The sequence below is a fragment of the Neovison vison genome, chromosome 1 (genome assembly GCF_020171115.1).
Source record: "Neovison vison isolate M4711 chromosome 1, ASM_NN_V1, whole genome shotgun sequence".
NCBI lineage: Eukaryota > Metazoa > Chordata > Mammalia > Carnivora > Mustelidae > Neogale > Neogale vison.
The window spans coordinates 280438492-280455285 of NC_058091.1; the positions used below are offsets into that span (position 1 = coordinate 280438492).

The 16794-nt window shown below is 37.5% G+C and overlaps 1 protein-coding gene across 3 annotated transcripts in view; it reads right to left on the reverse strand.

Moving 5' to 3' along the window:
- Window positions 1-16794, reverse strand: part of PARP8 (poly(ADP-ribose) polymerase family member 8) — a 175801-nt gene that overhangs the window by 37292 nt on the left and 121715 nt on the right. For all 3 annotated transcript variants that reach the window (XM_044232154.1, XM_044232162.1, XM_044232146.1), the window contains exons 11-15: window positions 15751-15817; window positions 8981-9106; window positions 8035-8599; window positions 6371-6421; window positions 6168-6263 (exon numbers count right to left, since the gene is read on the reverse strand). In XM_044232154.1, the coding sequence (XP_044088089.1) occupies window positions 6168-6263; window positions 6371-6421; window positions 8035-8599; window positions 8981-9106; window positions 15751-15817 (905 nt within the window). The remainder of the gene's footprint in view (window positions 1-6167; window positions 6264-6370; window positions 6422-8034; window positions 8600-8980; window positions 9107-15750; window positions 15818-16794) is intronic.

Sequence of the window (16794 nt, forward strand, 5' to 3'; positions counted from 1 at the left end):
TAACTTGATAACCACAGCTGCTTCTCGTTTTAAACCAATGCATACACAAAAGTAAGTGTTCAATAAAATTTTCACTGAAGCTTATTATGAAATTTTATTTTTATTTTCATATCCATAGCTTATTGAAACCCTTAATTTAGTGTTAAAATTGTTCTTGTTAAAAAAGAAATGAGCAGTGTAAATAAAATTCCTAGTTAAAAAACTAGGGTTGAAGATGTAAGAATAATTAAGAATAGCTACTAGAAACTCAAAACCTAGAAGCCTTTATTGAGCTCTTTGTATTTCTGATTTTATAGTCAATGCTTCAGGTTCTTTTCAAGGTTTGGAAGAGAGACATTCAGGGCAGGGCGGGGGGGGGGGGCGGGAAGCGGGGTAGGTGGTGGCGGGGGCAAGTTCACCATGCTAAAAGAAAGACAGGAATCCCGTGGAGATCAAGGCAGATTTGTAGTTAATATAGGCTCATGCCCATTTAAGCTTCAACACAGTGTTTCCTATTATCTCATACAACTTAAGTTGTTGTTTGAGCCTTAAAACCAATTTCTTTCTACTTGGTTTGAAAAAAAAAAAAAGTATTTCTGAACTAAAGTGTTTGGTATAATTATCATTTAGCCTATATTTCAAAAATGGAAATCTTACTTCTGTGGCATGAGGTGGGGGATGGGAGGAAGAGTTGAGGAGGGAACAGGGTGTGCTTTTCCATCCATTCTTCAAACATTCAAGTCAGACCTAAATACAGGAAGACCTACCTGTTTTACTCTTAAGAAGTAAAATGGGACATATCAAGGTTTACCTATATGCTCAGTTTCTCAACAACTATCATGGGAACGCCTTAAGCTTATGACCAAATTGTAACTGGACGCTGCTAATTTCATTCCGAAAATAAGAACTTAGTACAAACATCTGTCTAAGGTCCACAGCTCAGGTGTCTCAGCTGATTTCGCCTCAGTGGGATTGGACATTACACTCGAAGAATGATACCAGAATCTCAAGCCTGATCAATCTATTCACAGCAAGCAATCTGGAATATTTTCACATGACAAGAGAAGAAAATGAGGTCCATAATTTTCATGTCATATGTTGATCTGGGAAATGGGAAAGTCTACTAGCCAGGGACATACAGAATGACTGCCAAGTACCAATGATAAATTTCTAACTATAGAGATCCTAATCCCTACAACCATATGCATGGTTTTCTCCAACCCAGTTCAGCAGCCCTTCCGCAGGATTCAAAAAAGAAGACAAATAATTGCATTGATCATGGTATTCAGTGTGAGTATAACATAAAGACAAGGGCACTAGGAAGGAAGAGGCTTAGAAAACAGTGGTGAGTCTGGCAATAAATCCTTATTTTTGTGTTATCCAAAAACACTGGATGAAGACAAAAATCAAAATTTTAAAGCACCAACAGTTGGCTGCCTTAATACTCTAGTTGATTCCAAAATGTAGAGAACCACCGATTGGGTTTGGGTTTGGTTTTCTGATCATAATCCGAATTGCACTGCCACATGGGAAATCCAGGACACAATAAAACAATCCTTGTGATGTTAATTTGAGTTTTATGCATTTGCAAAGTTTTATATGTTAGGCCTCATGCCTGGGAGTGACATTTATAACCTTTGTGAACAAAGAGATAAGTGGATCATTGTGGTATTTCTAAATCAGTAAGCATGGTAGGTACCCATGTTTCAGAAAGTATGACACGCTTACCCAGACCTCTGAGTAAAGTGACAGAGGAGTACAAGTAGTGACCAAAATGTTAGGACTTCTGGGAAATAGCAGTAAAGGGCAACTTATGTCATTCAATAAATAATCATGCTTAGAGAAAAGAGAAAAAACATAAGACACACTTCAAATTTTGAATGAAAGAGATCAAACATAATGAACATTAGATATAGAATTCTCTGGAACCCTGAGTTATATCTGACTTATTTAATCACTCACTAGGACATAATGTCTCCTCTTTACATCTCTAGGAGCTATTTCAGTTTGCAATGTGTCATCTGCACTGAATAAATGGTCAATAGTCAGTTTAGTGATTAATACTTCATAAGAAATTTTATGTGCAATAATTTTATACATTTCTATTAAAATTACAGTAAAACATATTACAATGTAAATATAAGAGAGATACAGAAAAAAAATGAGTATGCCGGATTTAGGTTAAATATCCAATTAAGACAATCAAGAGGCAGTTCTTTGTTTACTTCTCTTCCTTTGACTTCCATTTCCTCATTTAATTTTAGCTGTCACTTATTTTTCTATTTAAGAAACTCAAGTAGGTTTTCTGATTTCTTAGATATCAGTCTGAATGGCAACAACATAAAACCAGCAGAAAACTAGCTATACTTACTTAGAAAACATCATTATTTACAAAAGCACTTCCACTTCTAGAAAGAAATTCTGGTGCAGAATAAAACAGTTAAAGTAAAACAAAAATTGAAGCAAGTACAGAGAATACTGATAGCAATCAGGATACTTCTATCACTTACTATAGGAATGAGCTGCCAGTAACTGAACCACAAGGACCACAACACGTGCAGAAAATATCCAGGATGTGAAATCTATTTACACGTTAGAATTACATGTCAGTTCAAGTACATGAGTCAAGAGTAGCATCCTGATAAAGAACTGTGGCCTTGGTGCATTCTGCCAGGGTTTGAGTCTCATTTCTATCACTTACTAGCCACGTTGATAGTAAATAAATTACTGTTCTCCTCATCTGTAAAACAGGGGTAATAATAATACCCATCTCACAGGGTTATCATGAGAGGACTAAATCAAATAATAATCCATGAAAATACTTTGAACACATGATCACATAAAAGGCACTCAAAAAGCATGTGCCATCAATAACATTATTATGACCTTCTGGAGTGAAGATCGCATTGCCATTGATCATGCAACAGATCAAGATCCACAGATGAACACTAACAAAATAAAAATGGACCTTCTGATGGAAGGATAAACTGAAATGACCAAAGGATTCTCCTTATTCTCATTGTAACTACACGTTTCCATGTATCACATCAAAATAACAAACAAACACCTTAGTTAATCTGGGTTTCAGAGTAACATTGTATGTATCTCTTTGAGAAAAAAAAGCTGACTGACAAAGAATAGTGTACGAGCAGTGAGATAAATTTTTTATATATGTTTCCCATAAACAAGTAAAATTAAGTATGTCTTAGACTTTGACAAAAGATCATGATCACAAATGGTTATTACGTGTTTCTTAAAGAATACATCCTGAAATGCAAACAAGTTCTGACAAAACTTTCTCTTTCTAGGCTTTATAATTTGTCTTTTCAAATATATTCTCAATAACAGGACAAATTTCTCTTTAAAAGTACAAAAGAATCTAGCTTGGTGCCTTATACTTAGGAAGCCTTCAATAAGCACTTATGATGCAGTTTTGAAGTCAGGCAGAAATAGGCTCAAAGTCCAGCTTCTACCCATACTGGATGGGTGATGCTGAACAAATTTCTTGATCTTTTTCGATCTTAATCCTATTTGCACTATGAGCGAAAAAACACATAAACCACAAGAGTTTTGTGAAAATCAAATAAGGAAGCAATATGCAAAGTATCTATCTATACAGGGTCTAGCACACAGCACTCATGTCATCCGCAAATGAGAATCATTTTAGTTTTTCCTTTCCGATCTGAATACCTTCTAATATTTTTTCTTACCTAATTGCCCTGGCTATGTCCTCTAGTACAATGTTGATTAGAGTGACAAGAATATACTAACTAAAAAATAAATTTATCAAAGGATGTATAAGACCTGAATAATGAAAACTACAACATAGTGTAGAAAGAAACTTTTAAAGATCCAAATAAATGGAAAAACTTCCTGTGTTCATGGATTGAAAGGGTTAAAATTGTTAAGACAGCAATATTTCCCAAACTGGCCTATGGATCCAATGCAAACCTATAAAATTCCCTGCCTTTTTCTTCCTTTTTTTTTTTTTTTGGCAGAAATGAACAAGCTGACTTTAAAATTCACATAGAAATGCAAGGGAGCCCAAACAGCGAAAACTATCTTATAAAAGGAAAATGAAGTTAGAGGACACACACTTCTTGCTTCCCAAACTTACTGCAGAGCCGCAGTAATCAAGACAGTGTAGCACAGATGGAAGGATACACACACAGGTCAGTGGAATAAAATTAAGAGTCCAAATAAACCAATACATCTACAGTCAAATGATTTTCAACAAAAGTGACACGATCATCCAATGGAGAAAGCTCTTTTTAACTAACAGTGCTAAGCCAACTGAATAGCTACATACAAAAGAATTAATTTAGAACCCAACCTTACACCATACACAAAAATTAACTCAAAAAGGATCAATGACTTAATTGTAAGACAGAAACTATAAAACATAAAAGAAAATATAGGTGTAAATCTTTGTGACCTTGGATTAGGCAACAGTTCAACTGATAAATATGGGCTCCATTAAAATTTAAAACTTTTGTATGTCACAGGATGCTACCAAGAAGGTAAAAAGAAAACCCACAAAATAGGAGAGACTATCTGCAAATCACACATCTAATAAAATTTAGTATTCAGAACACACACACACACACACACACACAGAACTCTAATAACTCAACAAAGAGATATAATCCAGTTAAAAACAGGCAACGAATATAAAGACTTATCCAAAGTAGATGCATAAGTGGCCAATAAGCATACGATAAAATGCTCAAAATCACTAATCATTTGAGAAGTGCAAATCTGAGCCACAATGAAATACCACTTCACACACACTCAGATGCTATATAAAAAGAAGTATTACAAGTGTTGAAGAAGATATGGAGAAACTGGAACCATCATACACTGCTTGTGGGAAAATAAAGTGGTACAGCCACTGTCAAAAAAAGAGTTCGATTGTTTCTCAAACACTTAAAGTTAGCATATGTACCAGCAATTCTATTAAATGATGAATGGAAAATGCGTGTCATATATCCATGTAATGTAGTATTATTACACACCCCCCACAAAAAAAAGAAAGAAATACAGACTGATACATGCTACCTGGATGAACCCTGAAAACATTATATTGAGAAGCCAAAAAGCAAAAGGCCACATAATGTATGATTCCATTTATATGAAATGTCCAGAATAGGGAAATTCATAGAAACAAAAAATAGATTAATGGTTGCCAGAGGATGAGGGGAGAAGATTGGAAATGACCACTAACAGTTATGGATTTCATTTCTGGGTAATGCAAATGTTCTGGAATTAAGACAGTGGTAATGGTTCCACAACACTGTGAATAAACTAAAAACTATTGAATTGTGTACGTTAAAAGAGTGAATCACGTTATATGATTTTTTTTTAAAAGATTTTATTTATTTATTTGACAGACAGAGATCACAGGTAGGCAGAGAGGCAGGCAGAGAGAGAGGTGGAGGCAGGCTCCCTGCTGAGCAGAAAGCCCGATGCCAGGCTCGATCCCAGGACTCTGGGATCATGACTTGAGCTGAAGGCAGAGGTTTAACCCACTGAGCCACCCAGGCACCCCACACATGTTATATGAATTTTATCTCAATTTAAAAATTATAGAAAAACTTGAAATCAGATCATTCCTCCCAAACTACATATCTAAATAAATGGAAAGATTTATTTTTTGTGGGAACATATACACATTGATTCTTATTTCTATACTCCCTCAGTAATGCCTCAAAATTATCACTGAGCTGGCATTTTTTGGAAATCATTAAAATTCAGATTCTCTGTGTGCTATTGTGTAACTCTTCTGACTTCTACTCTTTTCTCTCCTGGTAAGCATCTTAAATTGTGTGGTTTTGAAGAAACACTGTTGATAAGTTTACATATATATATCTATAGCTACATTTATCTTTCTATCCACCTACACCTACATCTATTGCTATTAATACAGAGGTAGACAGATATAAATAGATGAAAGGAAAGAGAGATGATAGATAGGCACATATAAGAAATACGCTAGGAAATATTTTCCTAATATGAAACACCTTGTATTCCACAGATAGTAATTCATTTGCCAAAATTACACCACTGTGTGTATTAAATAATTTGCTCATTAGACAGTATGCACTGTAAATCAAGTTATATACTTATTTTAATATCTTAACCCTTTTATATCCTATGTCAACACTGAAATTCTACCAATGAGAACTTACCCTAAGCATAGGGCCATTTTGAAACACATGTGGCTCATCACAAACCACACAGTATTCATTCAATACAGGGATCCGCTGTTCAGCAAACTCAATTGTCTGAAAAAAAATAATAAAGAGAAATAATGAAGTCAAGTTCATAGATAATTTGAAAACCCATTAAAAGCTCAAATATTTCTGCAATGGATGGCTTGTTTGGATCTTACCTGCACTAGGAAGCCGCGGTCTCGTATTGGAATGCATTTGGCACCATTTGGCTATAAAAAAGCAAAGTAAAAGAAGAAAATAATTTTTTAACTCAGAGAATAGATGAATTACAGCCTTTGACTTTTTGAAACAGTGAATACAAGTGTGTGATCTAGGGTCACCTGTAATATGAATCAAATCACTGAACATGACATCAAGATTTTAGAGTTTCTTTATTATAATATACTTTCTACCATTATTACCACAAGCCTTATCTAAGCTAACCCAACAGCATTCTTAATTTTTGATCTTCTAGTAAAAATGACTGGCAATTTTAAATGATCACAAAAGCTCGTTTCCACTACTACTTACTGTCAAATGCTCTCATCTCCTCATTTAGATTATTTCCATCTTATTTTACAATGAGAATTATTCCTCCAAGGACATATGAGACAGCTACTGAGGGGGTACACCACTAAACTATTGTACTGTATTAGGCTTAATTAGACAGGAAGATAGTAAGACACTTCCTTTTACAGAATACGTGAAGTTGTCTTTTTTACGTGAAATTCTCATGGGAAACCTTCTATGTTAACATTTTAACATTATTTTCTAAGTGTCCTTAACACTTCCTTTTGATAGGAAATGGGTTTTTAGGGGTCCACCTGAAACTATCAATATACTTACATACATTTTCTTAACACAAGTATAATTTCATGGTATCTTTTACAATGTAATTTTAGAAATAAAGCTATACAAGAGTAGCACAAATTTCTGAAGATGTATCTTATTTTTTTTCAATGCCATCTACTGTTAGGTGTATCCCTATGTATGGTTAAGAGTCAAGTACACTCTTTCCCCAGCACACACACGCATTTACTGGAAGAAAACAACATTTTTATCGATTGTTTTGCATAATTACTATACATAAGAGAGGTCTGTTTCTTTTATCTGAAATCGGCTTATAATGCTGATCACTCCAAAGGTAAATGCTGTCTACGACGGACTCCCAGTAAAAATACCACCCAGAGGGCTTAAGCTTGAGTACCGTTACCTTCCGGCCCCATCTCCACCAAAAAGCTTCAGGATAAGGTGACTTCAGTTTTATCAAGTAGACACTGAAAGCAGCTTTAAGCAAAGCTCTGGGATACAGAAGTAGAGGTTGCTTCTCTCCACAAGTTACGATGTTCATAGGCAAATGTCCTCATCCAGAAAAGGAAGGGCATTACTCTGAATTTAATTATTCGACAAACTCTGTCCTCCACTACCGACGTACGAGCACTAGAGGCCAGAGAAACCTACTTGATAAAACGTTAAAGTGCCATGCTTGCTTAAAAGGGATCAGCTTTGTGGATCCGACCGACTTCCAGTTTTAGCAGCATTCAGGGCCACGACAGGAATTTGGATAACAGCTAGAGTTATTTATTTATTTATTTATTTTTTTTTCAGAGTCAAAATGCACGTGCCAGTACCGGTTGTCCGCGTCTGGCGTGCCAAGTGAACACCCCCAAAGAAACAAACGGTAAATTCCCAAACACGAAAACAAAAACGACCATCTCGCTTCTTCCCTCTACCAGACCTGCCCTAACGAAGCCCCCACCCCACCCCCACCCCCACCCCACCCCCACAGCGGTCCTGCCCCTTCGCTAACACTGAGGAACTCAAGAGGAAAGTATTTACGCACAGCAGGCTGGGAAGATGACGATGAAGACGGGGTTAAGATACCGATAAGCCCTGAGGTGAGAGAGAGCCTCCTGCCCTCTGCGTTAGGTTCCTTGAAAAGCTCCGTCTTGGAGGACTTGGGAGCGCCGGAGTAGGACTTGCTGAGCAGCTTGTGGCTTTTCAGTCCGTACAGCTCTTCCATTCTGAGATTACTGGAGTAAGATCGGCTTAACAGTTTGTGGGGCTTCAAGCCGGCGTTGTGCTCACACCGCGGGTCTCCGGAACAAGACCGAGTCAACAGTTTATGCGACTTGAGGGTGAGGCAGTCCTCTTGCTTGACGGCGGCGGGGCACGGCCGGTTCAAGAGTTTGTGCGACTTAATTGCCGGCACGGTCTGCTCCGCCCTCGGGTCGCTGGACAGGGAGCGACCAAAGGTCCTGTGAGACTTGGTGGCGCACACGTCGTCGGTCTTGACGGCGCTGGAACAAGTCCTCCGCAGCAGCTTGTGCGTTTTGGAGATCCCATCTTGCTCCGATTTCAGCTTGGATTTGCTTTTACCACAACCGGGGGGAGGGTAACTTGGCGACCTTGAAAACGGAATAGCAGTTACTACGGGGCAGACCAGGAACGCGACACACCGCGGAGGCTCCGTCAACCGCACGCGGCGACAAGCCCCGCCTCGTTGAGCTACAGCCCGTCCCGCGCAAAGAGAAAGTGCGAGCATGCGCACTGCGAGCACGGCCGCCGAGCCGCCATCGAAACCGCGTGGGACGGAAACAAACCCTCCGAATGCGGAAACGAGTAGCCACGTTTTTGAGGGAATCGACAGGACCTAGTCCGTCCTCTGAAGTCACACAGAACCTGCATGGATGCCGAGACCATCGAAAAGAATGCTCGGAAGGACCTAACCGTGGAGTAGCCCGTGCTCAGAATCGAGAAAGACAACCGAGAAGTCATCTGCTACCCACCTGCGCAAGGTAGAAAATAAATGCAGGGGAGATTTCACCTTCTTCTCTGACAGCTTCTTATTGTGCAGGCAGTTCGATTTGTCTTTGCTCTGTTTCCACTGCTGCGTAACGAATGTCTGCATGATCCTGTCAATCCGAAGGAAGTCTGTCATCACAGTTCCAAGAGAATTTAATAGGCCATTTCCGTATTACGTGGAGGACGTATTTATCGAAGGAAAATCAATGCACGGGAATTGGTGAGATTCTAACCTCGAATCATACGAGATGGTCCCATATGTAGGAAAGCCCCATGCAGGAAATGTCCATGACTTTACTACATTTTGGTTAATAACTCATTGATTACTGCAATACAATTAATAACGTAAGTGATAAAAGAAGTGATAAAATTAGGGGCGCCTGGATGGCTCAGTCACTTAAGCGTCTGTCTTCAGCTCTGCCATAGTCCCAGGGTCCTGGGATCAAGCCCTACATTGGGCTCCCTGCTCTGCTTCTGTCCCCCCCCTTCCCCCGCCACTTGTCCTCCTGCTCTCTTGCTCGCTCTCTCTCTCTCTCTCTCAAATAAATAAATATCTCTTTTTAAAAAAAGAATTGATAAAAATTACAGGCTATAAAGAGATTAAGAAGGGCAGCCTTTAAACAACTTTAGCCAAAGTTCTTTAGCCAAAAGCAAATTCGGAATTATTTTGCTGGTGCCAGAAACACAGTTTTGAAATAATGTTTGATAGTAATTATGATTTTATCACTTAAGACACAAGTAAAGTCCATTTCTTTTCACTTGATTTGCTTATGCAATTTTCTTCATGAAAAGGGAAATAAAATGAAACCGTGAAATCGTTAAGTGAAAGGAAAACATATAAAACTGATTCTATGGAGAAATATGAAATCAGCAACTTTTCTCCCTCTGCACAGCCCATTCACTTTAAAACACACTGTTAAAAAAAAAAAAAGCAAACAAACAAACAAACAAACAAAAAAAACAGTGTCTTGGGCGCCTGGGTGGCTCAGTGGGTTAAGCCGCTGCCTTCGGCTCAGGTCATGATCTCAGGGTCCTGGGATCGAGTCCCGCATCGGGCTCTCTGCTCAGCAGGGAGCCTGCTTCCTCCTCTCTCTCTCTGCCTGCCTCTCTGCCTGCTTGTGATCTCTCTCTGTCAAATAAATAAATAAATAATCTTTAAAAAAAAAAAAAAAAAAAGTGTCTTGGGGCGCCTGGGTGGCTCAGTCAGGTAACTGACCAACTCTTGGTTTCAGCTCAGGTCATGATCTCAGGGTTGTGAGATTGAGCCTGGGATGGGAGCATGGAGTTGGCTTGAGATTTTCTCTCTCTCTCTCTCTCACCCTCTGCCCCTCCCCTTCCTGCATATGCATGCTCACACTCTCTAAAACAGCAAATAAATCTTGAAAAAAATAAAAATAAATTGTGTGACTCTAAAAAAGCCTTTAGTGACCATCATAAAGCAGGAATTTGATTAACTCCTGATCTCAGTATTTTCTAAGTCAAGACCACAGCATATCACTGTTTTTGTAGCAAAGAATTCTGGAACATCATCTCAGACTCAGTCACAGCATTGTTTTCTGAGAAGGGTCCCTGAATGCGACAGCTTCTCAGATCCTTGAACCTGGGATTCAAGTGGCAAGGGCAAGAGGGTCCATGAAGGCGGAGACTCACGTGTGAAATTTTACAATTAAGCATTCTGTATACAATAAATTAAATATTCTGATTTTCTTTCAAAAGTCAATTCAGCATTGTCTGCTTTTCATGTTCTTCTCAAGTTATTTCTAACACAGATTGCTTTTGGAGCAGAAAACAATAAATAAACAAACAAAAAATCATTGGTACCAATACTTACCATTTATAATACACCAAGGGGTAATGCTTATAACAGATTTTTTTTTTTTCTTTTAACTCTCAACACCCTCAGGGAGCTATTATTCTACACATTTCACAAATAAGGTTAAAGACAGAAATCTTCCCAATTTAGCCTGGTTAATAAGTGGCAAAACCACAACACCTATGTTATCCAGTACAGACTGACTGATGCTAACATATGCTACTCAAACAGGTATGACTCTTAGCACGAAGACCATTATTAATTTCTCAAGATCCTCAGTTTCTATCAAATTATCATCAATAACTAGAAAGTACAACCTCGACTTAGTACTCCAGCCTTTAGTCAGCGAGCTTAGATGAGTTCAGAAGAAAAGCATTTCTGGAATATTTGGGGGCCTTTTCAGCTAGAGAGGTAGTGAGGAAGAAGGGGATAAAACAGCAGTCTGTAGTAAATTCACCTTCAAGCTCAGGCTAATGGAATTTTTTTTTTTAATTTAACACTTGACTTTTGAAGATTTTTTTTTCACCCAAGATTTCAGCATGATTTAAGTTTAACAGTAATATTAGGGTCTTCATTTGTCCCTGTACCTACCCTGAAATCCCCAAGTGATACCACTCTTCATACCAAGCAGATTCAGATTCTTTTTCTCCTATAAGAAAATTGCCATTCCTATGTACCATTCCATAAGAAACCTAACAAGTGCTTTTCTAATTCTTGATAGATGAACTGGAACAAATAAATAAATAAATAAATAATAACTATAGCTAACGTTGTTCCAACTTTGTATTGCATTAGCATTCCAAAGTGTGACCTCAGCATCTGAAACTAATAGTTCCTCAACTTGGACCCCTAAACCCCTAGATGTACTTGGATTCAAAAGGTGGAGTCAACTGTCCTGTAACACAGTTAATGTTGTGTTCAGCGTCCATGGTAATGTGAAATATACACATATACACTAAAGGTCACCTCTTGATACCTGAGAGCCACCCAGAGATTTTAACACTCCCACCGGTGTTTGTGTTTACTATTATGCCGGCACTGTGAAGAGTTACTACAGTTGCCATTGTCAAAGATCAACTACACAAGATGATGTCATAGTCAGCTGTGTCAACAAAGGTAGTTCCAACAAAGAAAAGGGAGTATATGTGGGCAAAGCTATGCTTTTCTTCATGCTGATTTCAAAAGGAATATGCACTGGAGGAGCCAGCACTATATTCAACCTGTAGTGGTCTAACAGCTTCAGCCAGATAGCATCATGCATCAGATCAAATGAACGTACTCATTTGACAATTGAAATCTGACTTTTATTTTAATTTGCACTTCAGTTATACATTGAATTTCATTTTATAAATGCAAACTCAACAGATGAAGAATTTATACCTAATTTTACTTTGTATGTATTTAAGGCAATACTGGAGATTTGCAAGGCTTTTTGTTTTTCCTTTTAAAAGCAACTTAAGTTTGATTGATGCAAATTCAGCATCAAGTCATATATCGTTTAAGAGCCTGGTGGTGGGTAGTGAGGAGGGCACGTATTGCATGGAACCCTGGGTGTGGTGCATAAACAATGAATTCTGGAGCACTGAAAAAAAATTTAATTTAATTTCATTTAAAAAAACTTGCACTTAACTATTCACTGTTTTAAAAAAGATGAATATTTCCATGGCCTATGCCATATTTAGCCTTTGAATGATAGATACTTTATATGAGGCTGACCACTATACTACATCTGTTTTGGGTCAATACTTATTGTTTTCTTTCGGGCTCTTTTAATGCCTTCATGTTCTCCCAATATTCATTCAGTGCCAAAAACATATCCCAAGTCTTAAATAAAGCAAAGGGATACCTATGATTATATGAGAAGCAGGTTGGTGGATGGGTCAAAAGTATTGATCTGAGGTCAGATTCTGGCTCTGCCACTTTCTCACTGTGACGTTAGCACCTTGCTTAATCTCTCTGGGTCTTGGTTTCATCATCTAGGAAATGTGGATAGTAACAGCACCTGCTGGATAGCACTGTAGTCAAGATCCAATGAGTTAATGTACATAAAGTGCTTAGAATAGCACTTCACATACAATAAGCCCTGTGTATGCATTTGTTCCTGCAATCGTTATTAAGCCCGTCTAGTTGCCAGAAACACACCAGATAAAGAATCACAGGAAAAGTTTAATGAGTGTTTCTTATTTGCTGAAAACAAACCAGAGTAGTGATAACAAAAGGCCTAGATTTTGAGTCTGCCTTCTTAACTTGCTATGTTTCTGGAAAAATTCAGTTTTCTCTTATGACTTACTGTGAGGATGAGATCATATTTTTGGAAATCATGTAATTTTAGACTAGAAAGGATAACCAGCAAAACCAGTTATTTATAATTTAAGGAAAAATAAATTAGATTAAAATTTAACAGGAATCTATTAAGAAAAAGTTCTAGCTCGTATACTAAACTGTCCATAGAACTAAAAATTTACCCTTAGAAGTAATTAACCTTTTTAAAATGTTAAACATTTAGATGGAAATATTAATAAAATGTTACATATTCTATAAAGCGATTAAACAATGAATACAGAACACAGCTTTCCTTAATTTCTCAGAGTTAGAATTATACACATCATTTCTTTTTCTGAGTCCAAACAACATACTCAGACGTCATTAAAAGGCAGAAAGTTACATATTCCAAGATTTCTGTGTTTTTTCCATTCTTGGCTCATCTGGACCTACTTCATTTCACTTAAAAAAAAAAAAAAGTTAAGTGGCTAATAAAGTACATAAAGTAAAACTATGGACTTTGGATGATATCAATGTACATTCATCAACATTAACATCATCTAACAAATGTACATTTCTGGTAGGACACATTGATAGCTGGAAGCCTAGGCATATGTGGGGACAGGAAGTATATGGGAGATTTCTGTATCTTGTTCTCAGTTTTGCTGTGAACCTAAAAATGCCCTTTTAAGTTATTTAGTTAGGAAAAAAAATTAAAAACAAGGAAGAAAATTGGGTGAGGGTAAAAAACATCACAGGAGGGGAAAAAAATACAGAAGATGTGCCAGGGTATGGTGGTAATCAACTTGGATGGCATAACATAGAGGCAGGCACCATGTTTAGCTCCAAAATCTGTAAGATACTAGCTCAATACAGAAAACAAAATCCAATTAAGAAAACAAAACAAGCAGCACCTGCGGGGGGGCTCAGTCCGTGAAGCATCTGCCTTTGGCTCATGTCATGATCTGTGGGTCCTGAGATCAGACCCCAGGTTGGGCTCCCACCTCAGCGGGGAGTCTGCTTTCTCCCTCTGCCTCTCACTCTGCTCAGGCTCTCTCTCTCTCAAATAAATAAATAAAATCTTCAAAAAACAAAACAAACAAAAAAACCAATTCCACTGGAAAAGCACACTTAATCCTAGTGCAGAAAAATAAGAAAATGTTTAAGTGCTTATAAAGAAGCCACATGGCATTCTACAATGTGCTAAACATATGTTGTAAATTTAGTTTTAGAGATGTGCAATTCAAAACATTAAGGGTTTATTATCTAATTTTCATACAATCATATTTAAACCCAACACTGGGAATTTGCAAGAATACTACCATATCTTAATTTCCTTTCAAATGTGATCCACATATAACTCATATTTGCACAATGTCATCATAAAAACTTAAGACAATTCTAGAACTACGTAATATATACAACCCTTTATAACACACACAAGCTTTCTCTTACATCAATAATCTCAAGTAAAATGACCACAATAAATTCCCTATGTAGTAAATGAAATAAAAAGTTTCAAAGTACTTTCTCTTAGAACATTGCTCAATAAAGACTAATGTCCAATGCCCAATTAAAATTCATTAAAATACAGGTGAATGCAGGAATTGAATCATCGTGGAGTGTGTAAACCATGTGTTTAAATATATAATAATCTAATGATAAATTTAAATTGAAGTAAAATTTGTATATTCAGAAGAATAAATAATCCTTTAGGAATTCTCCAGTTATACAAATTCTTTTTTTTTTTTTTTTTAAGATTTTATTTATTTATTTGTGAGACAGAGAGAGAGAGAGCACAAGCAGGGGGAGCAGCAGGCAGAGGGAGAAGCAGACTCCCTGAGAGCCCGATGCAGGACTCAATCCCAGGACCGCGGGATCGTGACCTGAGACGAAGGCAGACACTTAGCCGACTGAACCACCCAGAAGTCCCAGTAATACAAATTTTTATAGCTGATGTATATAGCATAGGATTTACTAAATTTAATTTTAACTATATGCTACCAAATTTTACAAGTCATTTTGACTGGAGTAATTTTATGCTCATAAAATATAAATTTAATCATTGCATTAGAAAAGGTCCAAAGAGGAAATAAAGGGTTTATTTGAAAAAGGAATGATCATTTTAAGAGTGTAAGCAGAGGAGCTAAGCACAGTGCAGTCAGCCAGGGCCAGTGGCTGTTGACTGTTACCACCTCTAGGCCCCAAGAACAAGCAGAGGGAAACTGTAATGGAACCCAGTAAGAGAGAGAGTTATGCATAGGCTATGGCCTAGAGCAGAGAAGAAAGCTTCATTTGAAGGACTAGTCCACTCAAGGTGACCTCTTAGGGTGGAAATCAAAAGCAATAAATACTCCCTTCTTATACTGTTTCCTCCTCTGTTGGTCACCTATAGCCACAGCGACACATTAGAGCCTGCACCCACACAGATCAGCCTCCACAGGCAAGGGCAGGGAGGGAGGAGACTGGACCTGGGCAGGCAAACAAGGATGGCGGCTGCTTCAAGCGGGGAGCTCTGCCGGCTACACTACTGATGCAGTTCTTGGCATCAGATGAGTTCCTCTCCCGAGGGGCTCACTTCAAAAAGCTCTTTTGATAAGAAACAAGGGAAAGGAGTGAGCAAAATGAGAAATCAATTCTTTTTCAAAGAAATTTTTTTTTCCCCCTTGGGAAACTTACTTTTTCAGCTGATGTCCCAGTCCAAATCGCTCTTTTGTAGAAATCTGAAAGACATCAACAGTGGGCACTGCAAAGGAAAAAATAATCAGTCGAAATGTTGAGCTGAAACTTAACCATCAGCCAGGGAAAAGACCAAAAAGGAATTTATATGATACAGTACATTATGTACACATACATAAATATATTATACATTTACATATTATATAGTATGTAAAACATATTTATACACACATACATATTTTAAAATAGCATACACCAGTCCTATAACATTGCTATTTATGCTTCGTATATATATATATATAGATAGATAGATAGATAGATTGATTTTGGAGATCATTCTTGGTCATTAGATACCATGCACTAACATATAACATATGTGCATATAAGAGTATCATATGTATAATGATGAAGAATCGCCAAAAAATATGTAAGTGTAAATAGCAATATGTAGGATAGTTTGTACATGATTCTGTAAGTGGAAGAGGCATGTTTGTATGAACAACACACTCTTTTTTTTCTTTTTGCAATAAAACAGTGTATGATGAGATATAGGAGACTTGCCTTTCACTAGGGGACCTGTCATGTATTTTTACCAGGTACATGCATTTCTGTAAGCTAATAACTATGATGTTTATGAATTTAATAATCTCTGGAAAAGTCACTTACCATTCATTCTTCATGGGTTTATTAAAGAATATCTATCTGAGTGTCCACTGTGCCAATCATTATAGATAGAATGGCAAAAAACAAAACAAAACAAAAAATAAAACCCACATACACAAATATCTCTGTCCCCATGAAGCCTTGGTCTAGTGGAAGGAGACAAACAAAAACTAGACAGACAGACTACCGCATGGTGGTAAAGGTTCTGGGTAAAAATAAAGAAGGGAAAGGGTCTTGGAGTAAAGGTTACATGGGAAAAATATGTTCCAGCACTTGATAGCATGGCAGAAGAAAAAAGTGTCCTATCCAGGGGAAATCACAATGGCACTGCCCCTGAGGGAGAAAAGTGCCTCAATATTCTAGGAACAGCAAAGAGACCAG